The sequence below is a fragment of the Micropterus salmoides genome, unplaced genomic scaffold (genome assembly GCF_014851395.1).
Source record: "Micropterus salmoides isolate LMB-PRFRI ecotype aquatic unplaced genomic scaffold, ASM1485139v1 Ms_hic_scaffold_7, whole genome shotgun sequence".
Lineage (NCBI taxonomy): Eukaryota > Metazoa > Chordata > Actinopteri > Centrarchiformes > Centrarchidae > Micropterus > Micropterus salmoides.
Window position 1 is genome coordinate 10,668,374 of NW_024044459.1, and position 14,289 is coordinate 10,682,662.

Consider the following 14,289-nt stretch of genomic DNA (forward strand, 5'->3'; position numbering starts at 1 on the left):
AGGTTGTATCCTGAATCCAACATTTACTGTCAAAGCATCCTTGATTCCTTATTTGGATGATGACAATGGATGGTCATTTTAGCAGAGGGGAGGAGCTTTCTCATAATTATTTTCAATGGGTGTGGTGTTTTGTGAGGTAATTCTTGGCTTTAGAGGTGTTGGGTCCATTGATTGATTTTCTCTACAAAACTACCCTTCTTTCTCCTCATTCCAACTTCTCTGATATATCTGGAGATGTCAACAGGCAGAATTTAGCATTTAAGGATAGGGTTGGTTATTCTACATAAGGGCTCCAGGATGCGACCATCGCAGTTAAAAAAATCTGTCACAGCTATTAATCAGGCCCCGGCCAATAGTGAATTGTTACAAACAAGCTAAAACAAAAGCTGTCTGTCTGTCGTCCAACTGTGGAGCTTAGTTTGCCATGTACCTTAAAATATGGCAAATTGTTGTAAACTCAGCTGGAAGTGAATTACAGCAGCAGAGGGAGGAGGAGGAAGAAGGACCGATACTGACTGGTGTCCAAGTTTTCACTGATTCTAAACGTCACTCAGTATTTTGATGTCAAGAATGTGATTTATTTTATTGACATTTTATATTTGTTTCCACAGAGATATTATTGAGTGAATACAGTGACGTTGCTGCTGTGAACTTTACTGTTAGATTTTTTAAAAGCAATTATTTAGTTATGCAGCAGCAAACCAAAGCAGTCAGGAATTTTACACTGCTTTTAATATAGCCAAAGAAGAGCTGCCTTTTATAAAATTGAAGTCCGTTAAAAGAACATTTATCAGCATACCTTTATTCCTGTTTACAATTATTTACATAATGTGTTCATAAATTAACAATGTGAAACAAAACACCCAGTGCAGCAGTGCGGCTCAGTGATGTCTTTTTAAGCGTTTTCAGACAACAATTTTCAGCTTCTGGCTACACACAATACCTGTTACTAGGAACAACTGATTGTTGGCTTTGGTCTTTTCATGTGATTAGATATACAGAATACTGCCAGCCTTGCTCTTAAAAATGATACTCAGGTGTAAAGAAATAAGATCAATCAGGGTTTCAACACTAAAGTAATCGCTGATGAAGAGAAAGACTATTAAAGTCAGTTTTGAAGAAAATGAAATGACTGCCTGACTAACTGACTAAATCCTGATGTGTTTTGATTTTATACTGTGATTACCAATTTCTGTATGGAAAAGCACACAGGAATCAAAATACACGCCATCATCTTACAGATTAAATATTTCGTCTACTTAAAAGAGTCTCCAAATTGTATTTTAAGTTGCCTGTGTCTCTGTCTGTTGTTGTGAAACACGACTAAGTGTCTACAGCCATGCTTGCAGCTCTGTGAGGAAGCAATGCTCATTAAAAGGAAAATAAGATAAGATGGATGGATAAGAGCATTGCTAACAGAGCTGAGATGTTGCATGCAACATGCAAGGAAGAGAAAGATCAGAAAGGAAGAAGCAATGACACTTTCTTGTAGGTTTGACCTTTTTAAATTTAATTAAGGACACTCAGATCACGCAGAGAATTCTCTTTGCACAGAATGTCAACTAGAAGAAAGTGGCTGCCACAGACAGAGATGACATGTTTCATTTCATTATGTATGGGAGAGAATGTTTTAGCGAAGTGAAAGACACTGCTTTACCTTACAGTCATTATGTCAGTGAATCTTTTTCTGTTTTACCAGTGCATTATTTCTGTAACCAAGAATTATTCAGATGTCAAGTCTGCCTAAGGACTGTCCAGTCAGAGGACATGACAAATAAATCAACAGCCTAGCTAGTTATAAAAGATAATGTAAGCATCTGATGAATTTAAGGATTAACCAGCCACTGCTGCAACCATTAACAAACCTTTCCCAGAGGGCTGCGGGAGAACAAAGCCAGGCAGCAGGAAGGGGGCTCCGGTTGTCAGGCCGGCGGGTTTCAGCTCAGTCACCCCATATGTGGTCAGACAGGTGACCAGGTTGACCAGGTCCTTCAGCGCATCCTTCGATTCGTCCTCCTTGGCCTGTTCCAGTCTGCACACAGACAGAGTAGCTTGTATGAATGTTCATGCAACACACTCAAGGAACGCAGCATGTTATCTGTAGGACTAAGCTGTACCTGAGCATGAGATCGCAGAGGAAGGCGTAACCCTGGCACATTCGGAAATCGTCCAGCAGGGTCTGTGACACGTCACTGGAGTCCTTGAGGAAGCAGGAGAGGCCGGCGAACATGTCCACTATCTCCAACGGTGACAGATCATCAGACTGCTGCATGTTCTGAACACATGTGCCCAGGCACTCCTTCTCTGTAGGTGCAGGGGTTGAGGGCAGAAAGGGTTAACAGAGAGGAAGAGCAAGGGATTTCTGACAAATTGATGTGTGAGAGAATGTACAGAAATGAGTTTAAAGGAACTAGTTCAAGGGAGCTGTGCTCTCTTTTATTCTTTATATTGAAGGAAGAATTGTCAAATATATCAAGCATTACAGAGCCAGACCTGTTGTTATTATAAAGCATATTTGGTTCTTTCTACTTTCATCATGGTTCTACAAACAGGAAAAAGTCAGCAGCAGGTGGAAAATGTTAACTAGCTTTGATACGTGTCATTCTCCTTTTCCATCTTTAAAAGTCAACATCATTCTCTGTTCCATTCAATGCTGTTAAGCTAAATGGCAAATTCAGCACACATCAGCTTCACTAAGTGGCACATCCTTCAGTCAGGTGAAAACTTTGTGAAGTAACTGCTCTCGGCCTTCCAGTGTGCTCATTTCTGGAAATCAGTGCTGCAGATGGATGATGGGAACCAACAGAGCAGCAGCTGCACTTCCTCCAGGTTTCCAGTGGTCACAGGACCTTACTAATACACTGTAACGGCTTCTATGACTGTAAATTGCTGCAAAAAGATCTGTATACTCTTGTTCTTTACTTTGTTCTGCTGTAAACCCACGTTATGGATGGCTTTGAGGTCCAGGCTTTTTCCTGTTAACTCAAATAAAAAGGACCCATGCGTGTATTTTCACGTATACTAAACATATTTTGCTCAGATATTTGAAATAAATCTTATTTTGTTTTAAAGCAGACTTTTCTTATCAGTTTAGCTTACATTATTGTAAATCATTCTATTGTACGTCTCATAAACTGTGCAACCCTCAAGAGGTTTACCAAGTTGAATTTGCCAAAATGCGAAATGCAAATTAAATTGTCTTTAATTATTAGTATGCTTCAAAAATGCCGGTAAACAAACTCTTCTGTCTGCTTTCCCAGTTCTCTCACAATGTAGTTTTTGTTACCAAGGAAAGGAGATATGTTTGTTTTGCCATTTCCTTGTCGGATCTTCCTTTTTGTTGGGTCGGCTTGTAACTACAACTTAGCCTCGTCTGACCAGAATTAAACCATCCATGATGCAAGTTGATACCGTGTGTTATTAATTAATAAACAGACGCATGTACATGGATATCCTACACATGCTGTGTATCTGTATATACCATGTATGTATTTGACCACGTTGACGCTGAGGCCATGTCGGGAGATGGTGGTGAGCACCTCCCCTGCGCTCCTCCTCCAGGGCAGGTTGTGGGGGGGGCACCAGGAGGTGATGGCACTGAACAGCAGCTGGAGGTCGTCCTTCTGGGCTAGCTCTTCCGCCGGAGACACAAAGGTGCAGAGCTTCACCAGGATCTGCAAGCGTGGACAGGACAGGAAATTGATTCCAAAAGGTATCAGTCTGAAAATGATCTCATAAAAGCGCTGCTGGGAAAAAACTGCCACTTGCACAGTCAAGTCTTTCATCACGGAGATGGAAGAGTGTTCAGCACATCATGAAAAAGGAAGAAAAGCAATTCAGTAATTTCTATATGTTTTGACAATATTTATATTAATTTGGGATTTTTCAAACTAGACGAGACATTTCAAATGCAGTTGAAAAAATGTTCTCCTTATGTTATGCATATTTAAAAAATAATATTTTATATGAGTGTTTAAAAGTTATGTTAATTTCTAGCTGTGTGTAGTAGAACCTAAATACAAACATTTCTAGCCGGGGAATCTTTTTACCTGGACGAAGACTTTCTGGAGCAGCGCCCTGCGGTCAGCCAGGGGCAGCTCCTGCTGGGTGTGGCCCTGGCCTGGGTTCTTCTCCTGGGTGGGTGGTGGTGGAGGTGGGGGTGGTGGCTGCGGGGTGGGGCCCACAGGGGCCTCGGCCATGTGAGGCAGGTCAAAGAACAGGTAGAGGCATTTGACCAGCGTGGAGGGTACAGACATTGTCGTCATGCAGTCCACCGTTTTCTGTTTTTTTTTGGGGGGGGGGGGGGGATGAAAGGGGCAGGAGCAGAAAACAGATTGTAAATTATGTATGAAAAATGAATTTCAGAAAAGGACCTAAAAAGACCTTTGGGGCGAGGATGGTGTTGAGATTTACAGCCAGGGACTTTTAAACCATCTGCTCAATGGAAGGATTGCAGTAGCCGGCGCTTTCATTACATGTCTCAGCATCATGATTCCACTGAAAATCTAAATATTTAATAATGACCCAGCCTTAACTGCAGAACAACATCTACTGTATACATAAAGATGAGAAAAGGTTTTGTTTTTAGTTTAAGCTTGGTAAATGAGTATTTTTTGTTGTTGTGTTATGATTCATGGTTGTGTTTATGTGAGGAAAAAAACAGGGGCAGAGTAGCTGTGAGGGCTTTACGTCTGTGTTTAGTGTGTGTGTGTGTGTGTGTGTGTGTGTCATCATGGCAAAGAGAAGGACTGGAGAAAGAAAGAGATGGGATTCGTGCTCACTGAGGCAGATGATTCAGATAATGAAACGCTGCCTCCCACACAGAAAACAAGCTCATCCTGACAAATTATCTCACTCCCTCCATCACTTACGCGCATGACCCCTCATATAAGACTATAACCACACACAAACACACACACTTTAGGTGGTTGAGGTGACCCACCCATTTACTCCTGCTCAGTCTGCACCACAGACAAAAGATGGACTCACAGGGATGAAGAACAGAGCACAGCAGGCAGGCACACACACACACACACACACACACACACACACACACACACAGATATTCAGAACCCTGGCTGATCGATGGAGAGAAGGAGTGGGGGAGGGAGAGAGAAAAAAGTGCAAGACGTGGAGAGTGGAAGCAGGTCTACAGTCTATAGTTAATAGTGAGTCAAGATAATGGAAGACTGGAGCAGAACCTGTGGGAGACACAGAGAATTAATGTACGTCAATATAATGTCCCCGAATGTGATGAAAAATACGACTGTGTGTGTTTACAGGCTACAACATATTGGCCCTGCTGCAGTTTTAAGGTCAAGGTTACTGGAAACAGTCAATCAGAGAGAAAACCAGAGAGGCAAAGACATTTTATTGGATGTGTGTGTGTGAGATGGGGGAGGGGTACAGAGAGAGAGAGAGAGAGATAAAGGAAAAGAGATAGACATGAGGAGACAGAAAAAGGAGGGAGAACACTACAAGGAGCACATCTGTGTGTGAGTGTTTCAAAGAGCAGGAAAAGCACACTGGGAATGCAGAGTGTGAAGGGCATCCTGTAAAAGAAGAAGACAGCGTGCAGGTAGAGAGACAGAGCTACAAACAATTACATTGCTGTTTTATGATCTGAGGGAGAAAAGCAGGAGGTGAGGGAAAAAGAGAGAGCGAGGGACAGCATTAAAGAGAAGGGGCTGACGTCAGGTTTACGGGAGGGGGGGCTGCCAGAAGACTCCTTGCTTTTACTGTCTGAGACATCAGAGGAAAGGAATACAAATCCATTAAACTCAGTCACTCTCTCTCTCTCACACACACACACACACACACACAGCACCGTTAGCCACCCTGCTCAATGATCTTTTTCCTGTCTGTGTGTGTGTACAATATCAGACGGTTATGCAGCAGTATAATGAAATTGCTCCTGACTATCAGAACAGCATGGGAGCAGGGCGGGAGGTTTCCAGTAACAAACAAATGCTGGCAAATACTAGCTGTGTTTTTGTTTATTTACTCAAGAGAACACTTGTTTAGGCCACCAGCAGCACTGTGTCACAAAAAGCAATCCCTTGTGTATTTAAATGACACTGCTGCGCTGGCACAGCGTGCGTGTCCAGCAAGAAAACACAGGGTCATCCATCAAAATGTGCGCATTTCTGGAATACAGAATACTTAAACAAACATAACAACATAATTTTACTCTTTGCATTGCAAAACATCAAGGACAATTAAAAATGATCATGTGAACGTGGAACATTTCAGCTGTAAATATCTGCATGTAGGGTTAAGTACTTGCACAAAGGAAGTGATCAATCTACCACTTATGGCAGGTGCAGCAATTTTGTTTAAGTAAAGAAGCAAACTGGGTAGAGGGACTAGCAGCAATAGCCGCTATGCCTGAACAGAGAAATGAGTTCCTCCTACATTACCAACTGCATGGTTTGCTTGACAAGTGATCTCTCTGGGTAATTGAGTGCACACAAATGATATGGGGGGGAAAAAAAGGGGTTTCATCTTGTATCTTATTTCTCCTGCTATATACGGCAGCAGCAGCCTACATGGCACGAGAGGGGGGTTAACACCAATTCAAACACTCAAGTTCTAAGCTTTGAAAATTAATAATAAGCTGTGTATTTATGTGTGCTTTAATTTTGAGAGGAACTCAAGTTCCAGTAGAGTTGTTTAAATACCTTTAATGGCAAAGACTGACAGGATGCGGTTGTATTAGATATATGAATCTAAAGCTGAGCAAAGCATTAAATTCAGACATGCGTAACAGGGAAGAAACACTTCCCTGGTTCAATAAGAATAAGAATGTAACAGTCGTATACAGTAAATTCGCATTCACTTAAAACTGACACGATGCTTCAACCAAATTAAATGTGCAAGAATGCATTTTGAAAAGGCCGACCTGACTATAAAGCTGAACCAGCCTCTAACAGAAAAGAAACCTAATTTCAGTGACATGCGAGTGGTTTAAATGCCACTTCCGAGAAGTGTGAATTAAAGCAAAAAGAGAACTTGAAAAAGAAACCTTTGTTTAATTCCCTGACAGTAGAGGATTCGCTTTGTGCATGAGTACAAGCCTGAACAGTGAAAAACCACAACAAATGAATACTGTTTTTTTGCGCAAGTCAAAGGAAAAGCAGAGTGGATTTAAGTGGTTTTGAAACATTTCTGCAGAAGGAGAGAGGAAGTGTTTGACTCAACAATAACAACAGTGAATTACTGATGTGCAGCAGAGCAGGAAAGGCAGCCAGCCGGTCTGCCAGTCAGCTGACAGCAATGCTCCCTTCAAGACCTCCAGAGGAATGTGGGCCAAAAAAGTTCAAAAGATGTCTGCTGGCCATAGTACAAGAGCACAGACACAAAGAAAAGCAAAACCTAAATGTCTGACCTCTAAACCAGGAGCCCAAGAAGCTGCCATGTTAAATTTCAGTAACACAGCATGGTGACCTGATAATAGACATACATGTCCAGTATTTTACTTGATCTCAGTGCATGCGAATTTTCAAAATATGACCGTGTTTGGCGAGAATAAGCTGGGATGGGTCCAGTGGGGATTTTTACTTGTACGCAAGAGCCTGTTTCTCAGTTCTTACAGAGGCAGATGCTATTTTCTGCTGGGAGATCAAAGAGGGGAGATGCAAATGGGTCAAAGAAAGACAGAATGCTGAGAAGCCTCTTTTTTTCTCCAAGCTGCTTCCTGCAATTTCATTTTATATCTACACTCACATGTATGAGGGCAAAAAAAAAATTTAATTTTTTTTAAAAAAAAGACACAAAAAATGTGATATATACAAATAGAGCACTTTTGCACAAAAAGAACATTGTCACGCAAATGAGCATCATGTTATTCTACCAACCTGTCCAGAAGAGGCCAACAGGTTGATGGTGGTCAGAAGCATCCAACCACGACTCGCCTCCTCACTCTGGTTCACCTCCAGGAACTGGACTATGGCTCGACTGGCTGCCTCTGTAAAGAGAATCACGCACACACAACACACATAAATACATACAGTTAAGTAGATGAAAAGTGAACAATGTTGCAGGAACAATGATCGGTTACGCAACGAATAAATAATCTTGGCGAATTGGACAATTGTGTTGATTACAGCCCACTTCGGTGGGATAATGCTCAATTTGTCCAAATTAAGTATATTAAAATGTTATTAGCACATGCTGTAATGTGATGTTTATTCTCCTGCTTTTTATATATAGTGAAGGAATTTTTTACAGATTAATTATAAAAGAATGTTGCACTCACGCAGATGTCCGTCTCACACGTGGCTCCTGTAGCCACTGGACACAGAAACTATTATATAAACACGCTACATATTGGCTCCAAGATGTGTGTGCTTCACAGGGGACGTTTGTCCATCTGTCGTCAGTGGACATTGGCCTTATTCCAATTTTAACGCAAATGAACATACTGTATATAATGCTATTTTTGTACTGACACGTGCTAATTCAACAGCTAGTACAACATAAGCAGTGATTTAGAACAGTGTTTAAACTGACCGCAACCAATACAATGTTTAAGATGTTCCAGTGAGTCTGTTATTAGCCTTCTTAGCTCAGATTGTATTATCAAATGTGGACACCATTCTTCATTCACCACCAGCACTGTGTTGAAAATAACTTCCTCATTCACTCATTCACTGATCCCTGTATAACAGACACTAGTTTAGTAGGGAGCAGCACATTGAGATTTCTGACATTTAACGGTCATTTTGCATCATCACTGAATCAATGATGATGCCAGAGTGCCGTAAGGTCAGTTGAGAGCCTGACTCAACTACTGACGCAATCAATGGCCTGGTGACCAACTGGAGAAGTGTGTATTTAGACTGTGGGGTTGCAAAAGCAAAGCAGTTCTCTGGTTGAAGACAACACATTACATGTTCAGACAGACACAAGGGAGTGGTGATAAAGAGGGAGAAATCAGAGATGGGAAGCTGAAGACTTACAATCCTGTGTGTGTGTGTGTGTGTGTGTGTGTGTGTGTGTGTGTGTGTGTGTGTGTGTAGGTGGGTGTGGGTGCATACAAGTGAGTCCATTGGTCAGTCTGTTTAAGATCTTTCCTGAGGGGGAGCCACAGTCAAAGCTGATGCTGCTCACTCACCTGTAGTGATGACTACAGACTCAACACACATTGCGTTGTTGCTTTGTACAAAAATATCTGCAGTGAGCGAGAATACGTTCATTTTAAAGACATCTAAATGACATCTGGGTCAGTTGAGAGACAATACACTGTTTCAAGTGACTGAAAATATGCATATCTTTCTATATTCAGCACATGATCATTTGCTGCTGCTTAGTAGCAATGCACGCGTCATAAAAATCACCCAAATAAAAGCTAAAGGAAGCAAACCAGCTCTGGCAAATAACCACGACTGATGCCAAAGAAATAAAAATAAATCTATGTGTCAGGGGGCTCACCTGTGGATTTATTAGATGCTCTACGTCTGATCTCAGTCACCATGAGTCGTGAGACCTGGGTGGTGAACTGCAGCAGGTCGGAGAACTTCTCCGTCATGCTGCTTGGTGGAGCATTCCCAAACACCTACAGCAGACAGATCAGCTTTGGTTAAATCAGGCTAAACTAATTTAAATACAGAACAAATTTTTAAAAACACTGGTAACAAAAATAAAAAAGGCAAAGACACATGTCGACCTAAATTAAAAAAGAAGACATGTTAATACGTCGTTCAGCCGCAAACAGTAGAAAATCAGATATTTGTTTGGAAATGCTGTTGATTGTCTCCTTATAGGGGGGAAAAGGCAAAAGAATAAAAGAAACTGGATATGAACTGGTATTAAAGTCTGCAGTTCCTCACAATTAAAGCTGTAATCACATTAAGCAGGGACACACAGGCATCATCAAGGTAGACACTGGCTTACATCTCTCTGGGGTTTTCCTGGCATGTCCTAATTATACGACCACAACGCACACTGTGGCAGGAGCCTTTGGGGGGTGAGGTGGGACTGAAGGGCAAAGATAAACTACATTTCATTCAACAACGACTCATCATGTATTTATTTATCAAGCCAATCTGACATGAAAGTAGGCCTGGAGCCTGGCACACCGCTGCACTGGGAGTACTCTACTTTTGAATTCTGAAATGAATTGTGCCACCAGTGAGTGAACCACAGCCAGTGCTGGATAATTAGCTGACAAGTCAAGAGACCCTTGGTAACGCACTCCAGTTTGATGGGAACACTCAACAGCGCTGCAACACGGGCTACAAAACAAAGAGGCATGCTGCTCTATCATTGTGATATGAAGAAAGGCTATAAACATTTCATCGAGTCCTGCATTCTCTGCTGGATATACACATGCACGCAGACGTTTCAATACATAATATATACCTATTCCTATTTAAAGGTCCCTTGCATGACTCCCCATTCAGTCTCTGCATCAACGCATTTCATTTACTATACCTCTTTAGGTTTCTATGCATTTTATAATTGAGAAATCTGTGGGTTGTCATTTGTACAATTCACGTGTTTCAGGTTATTGCAATGTGCCTGTATCTTGGAGGGACTGAAACAACCTTGCAAAAACTCCTTCTAGTTGAACAGGCTTTAAGAAGACCAGCCCTGGTCTTGTTCAGCTTCAGTTTAAGAAGTAGCGCTGGAATGATTAGACTTAGATTAGTCTCTGATTTAGGGGTGTCGATGACGCAGTGGGATAACACCTGCCTTTGGTGTGAGACCCGGGTTAGATTCCCACTGCCATCCACCAATGTGTCCCTGAGCAAGACACTTAGGGCCAGATTTACTAAAGGTTTGTGTGAGTAAAAACGTGTGCAAACTTGATATCACCAGCAAATCAACGAGTGAGCTGATCTACTAATGGTGTGCATGCAGACGTCTTTCAAAAGTGCACCTGTTGTTCATTTACTACTTTTGCTTTAATGAAAAATAATGATAATTTGGGGCGTTTCAATTTTTTTGTGCAAAGTAATGTGAGGGTAACATGAACATTTATTTACTACAGACAATGTGATCTCACAAGCCCAAAGGCAATTTCATGTGAGTGCAAAGGGCATCTGCATTTAATACGTTTGAAAGGAAGGTGCAAACCGCCAAGTGTAACACAGAGATGGCTGCTGTTATCGTTGTGAGAAGGAGAGACAGCCATGAAGACGTAGAGAAATTAACAATATTAGATAATATTATACTATATCAAATTATTTATTTATATAAATTATGTTAATTTAATTTTATGAACTATATGAATTGAATAGTTAGTTTTCTTGTATTTTCCTTGAAGCTTTGGCAATACTTGTGTATTAACATTCATGCCTTTTCGACCTGACTTCTTTTCTCCGTAAGATGGCAGAATTTAGAAAGTTGCGTGGCACTGTGGAGAACCCCCAGCTGCAGTAGTACCATGGATCACGCGTTAAATTCATCCAGCCAAAGGGAACAATCACCAACTGTTAACAGCACGCAGGTCGTGATAGCGACACAACCCATTGTATCGGAGAGGGAACGGGGCGTTGGGTGTACAGGGCCCGGGGATCCCGGAGCGACCGGGCACGGTGCAGACGGTCAGTGGTCGTTCCCTCTGGCTGGATGAAGCACGATCTGCTGGCGTTAATCCCTTGTTAAATCCCGATTAATCAGTTAATCAAAATAAAAACACTAATCAATATGAAAATAATCATTAGCCCTAATTATCTAGATTTAATATATGTCCGAGATTTTTCACGCATTCAGATCTGATTTATCATCTGCATATGCAAGCTTACTTACTACAACAGAAATGCTCCCACTTTCAGTGTAGGTAAGTTTCATATATGGTTAGTGTGGTCCGGTAACTTCTCAACTGTGACATCTTGATGTAAAATATTTGTGCATTTTGTATTGCTCATCCAATATTTTCTTCTTTGTTTGTTTCTCTCATATTCTATGGATATGGGAATTGCCAAGACATTGCTTGCGTTAGTTTAATTTTATTTCAACTTTGTTGAATATTTTTTGAGATTTGGTTGATCCCAGAATGGCTGTGTCATCAAGGGGCTCAAGATTTGATTCAGTGTCAATGAGGTTAAAGTATGATTCCACATATAGCAGTTTGATTGTTTACATGGAAGTTACAGTGAATATGTGTGACCCAAAGCTAGACTGATCTCATTGTGCCCTATTTAGCTCAACTTCGGACACAATGTCAGCATTTATAAACATGCTGTTGAAACTGAAACTGTGTCTAGTCAAGTGTGGATATTACACACCTGACTAGACAAATGTTAACCACAGGATTTTACTTCCAAATAGTTCCCTGGTGACATAGCCTTTTATTGAGTTCATATCAATCCATCCATGGTATGTTAAGTCTATAATGTAAGAGGCACTGTGTGAGAATATATGTACAAAAATACCAGATTTGAATACCAGCTTCATACATCAGCTGAACCTCACAGAACCAAAGTGAATGATTTTCAGTAAACTGTCAACTAGGAGTCCTCCTAATAATTGATATCCGTTCTCTTCAGAACTGTAACTGAGACAAACTTCATCTGACTGTGTTTGGACCGCCTCCAGCCCTCCGTCCACCCCTGGTGTGACTTACCCTGTTAAATACAGGAAGCATCATGTAGAGCTTCTCCTCCTGCTCCTTCTGCGTCATGTGGCGAGGAGGGTGGCACAGTTCAGAGAAGAGGCGTCGCAGGTGCATCAGGCCCAGCGCATTGTCCTGGGGGCTGCACTCCTCCTGCCTCGGCCGCCCCATGATCCTCTTCACCATGTTCATCTTTAGCGGCTTTGTCAGGGCAAAGGCAGCCCTGTAGATCGGAGAGAGGAGATTTAGGACATGTCGTAAAGCAACTAAATACAAATATGCTTTTGGGATGAGTATTGAACTTGAATCCTTTTTTGGTACCAACTAAACTGCGTTTACAGTGTCCAGTATCAAAACAGGTTCTCAGTCTTACATTTAAACAGCTCAGCATTTGACTGACTTGTCTAGTTAATTCTAACTTCTTGCATTCTAGCTTTACTGCTACATAGCTAACCACCTCCTTTTTTGTAAACTGTCTCCTTATCAATTTTAATAAAGCTATAAAGAGCCTGATAGAACCCAAAAATTGCTCCTGACTTGGGCTTGATATCAAACGGTGTCCACTTAAACAGCTCGCTTATAAAGGACAGAGAAGTTAACAGCTGGGAAGGTGAGACAGAAGACAGCAGGGAGAAGATAAGGAGGTTGTGGGTTTAGCTAGCTGGATATTTAGCTGTATCAGGTGCAGCTAAATATGTTAAAACTTGTTCAACTTTTCATAAAATCGATGTGCTCATCAGTTTCACTTTTCGTCAACTGACCAATCACAGCCTGCATGGGGTGAGACATTAAAAAAGTTTGAGGTGCTACAGTAAACGTTTAAAAATGTTCAACTCCTCCTGTATGAATGAGATGAGATAACGTTAGTGGCATTAACAAATTAAGAGACCAAGGTAGGCCATTTTTCTTGCACACGGATTTAATGAATGAAAACATGAAATTGTTGTCCGACTGGAATAAACATTATACTAGTGGTGAGCTATATAGTATATTATTACATAAAATGACAATGCATATAGTAAAATTAAATCATTAATATATTAACTTACTAACACTAATAGATTAAAATTTAACTTTTTATCTAACGTTATTATAATTATATAAATACTATTAGTCCTACACTCAGTTTCTCCTCTATGTTGTGTGAATGTGCCTCTGCAGTTTCCACTGCAGAGGATGCCAGTGTGTACTCTAGCCATCTTCTCAGAGCTGCACATTCCCCTTGTTCTGTTTTACTAAAGTGTAAAGTGTGATTAATATTTCTGCATCGAATCGACGGCGTAGCCTGTGCGTTAATACTATTCAGTAGTCTTCTTTAGATTAGGTGTGGGTTGTTTGGGTGCTGCTGGTGTATCGTGAATCACAGTAAGGTTTTTCTAGTGATGAGTGATCTGTGTTTTAAAAGCCGTTTTCAATGTCATTTTTTCAAAACATCTGTTTCAATATTTTCAAAAGCTTAGACAAATTTTTAAGGCCACTGTCGAGTAGGCTAAACAGATACCAGGGTCTTCACTTTGATAGTCCTCTAGTGGTTTCACACCATCGTTGAACACAAAGGGAACGAGCACACACATAGTATAAATATGTATTTAATAAATGGTTTGTTAAACTCTGTCTTACTTGAACATTTTTTTACTCTGCTCCTAATTCTTTTCATTTAGGAGTGCAGTGCTCCTTGGGAAAAACCTTAGCGTAGAGCCCTGAAGAATAGATGGAATAATCTGTAGAAT

At 41.0% G+C, this 14,289-nt stretch overlaps 1 protein-coding gene across 5 annotated transcripts in view; it reads right to left on the minus strand.

Moving 5' to 3' along the window:
- Positions 1-14,289, minus strand: part of wdfy3 (WD repeat and FYVE domain containing 3) — a 105,968-nt gene that overhangs the window by 70,923 nt on the left and 20,756 nt on the right. For all 5 annotated transcript variants that reach the window (XM_038702616.1, XM_038702615.1, XM_038702613.1 and 2 more), the window contains exons 2-8: positions 12,572-12,782; positions 9,433-9,556; positions 7,857-7,966; positions 4,050-4,280; positions 3,482-3,674; positions 2,118-2,304; positions 1,866-2,032 (exon numbers count right to left, since the gene is read on the minus strand). In XM_038702616.1, coding sequence (XP_038558544.1) covers positions 1,866-2,032; positions 2,118-2,304; positions 3,482-3,674; positions 4,050-4,280; positions 7,857-7,966; positions 9,433-9,556; positions 12,572-12,751 — 1,192 coding nt within the window. In that variant the 5' untranslated portion in view covers positions 12,752-12,782. The remainder of the gene's footprint in view (positions 1-1,865; positions 2,033-2,117; positions 2,305-3,481; positions 3,675-4,049; positions 4,281-7,856; positions 7,967-9,432; positions 9,557-12,571; positions 12,783-14,289) is intronic.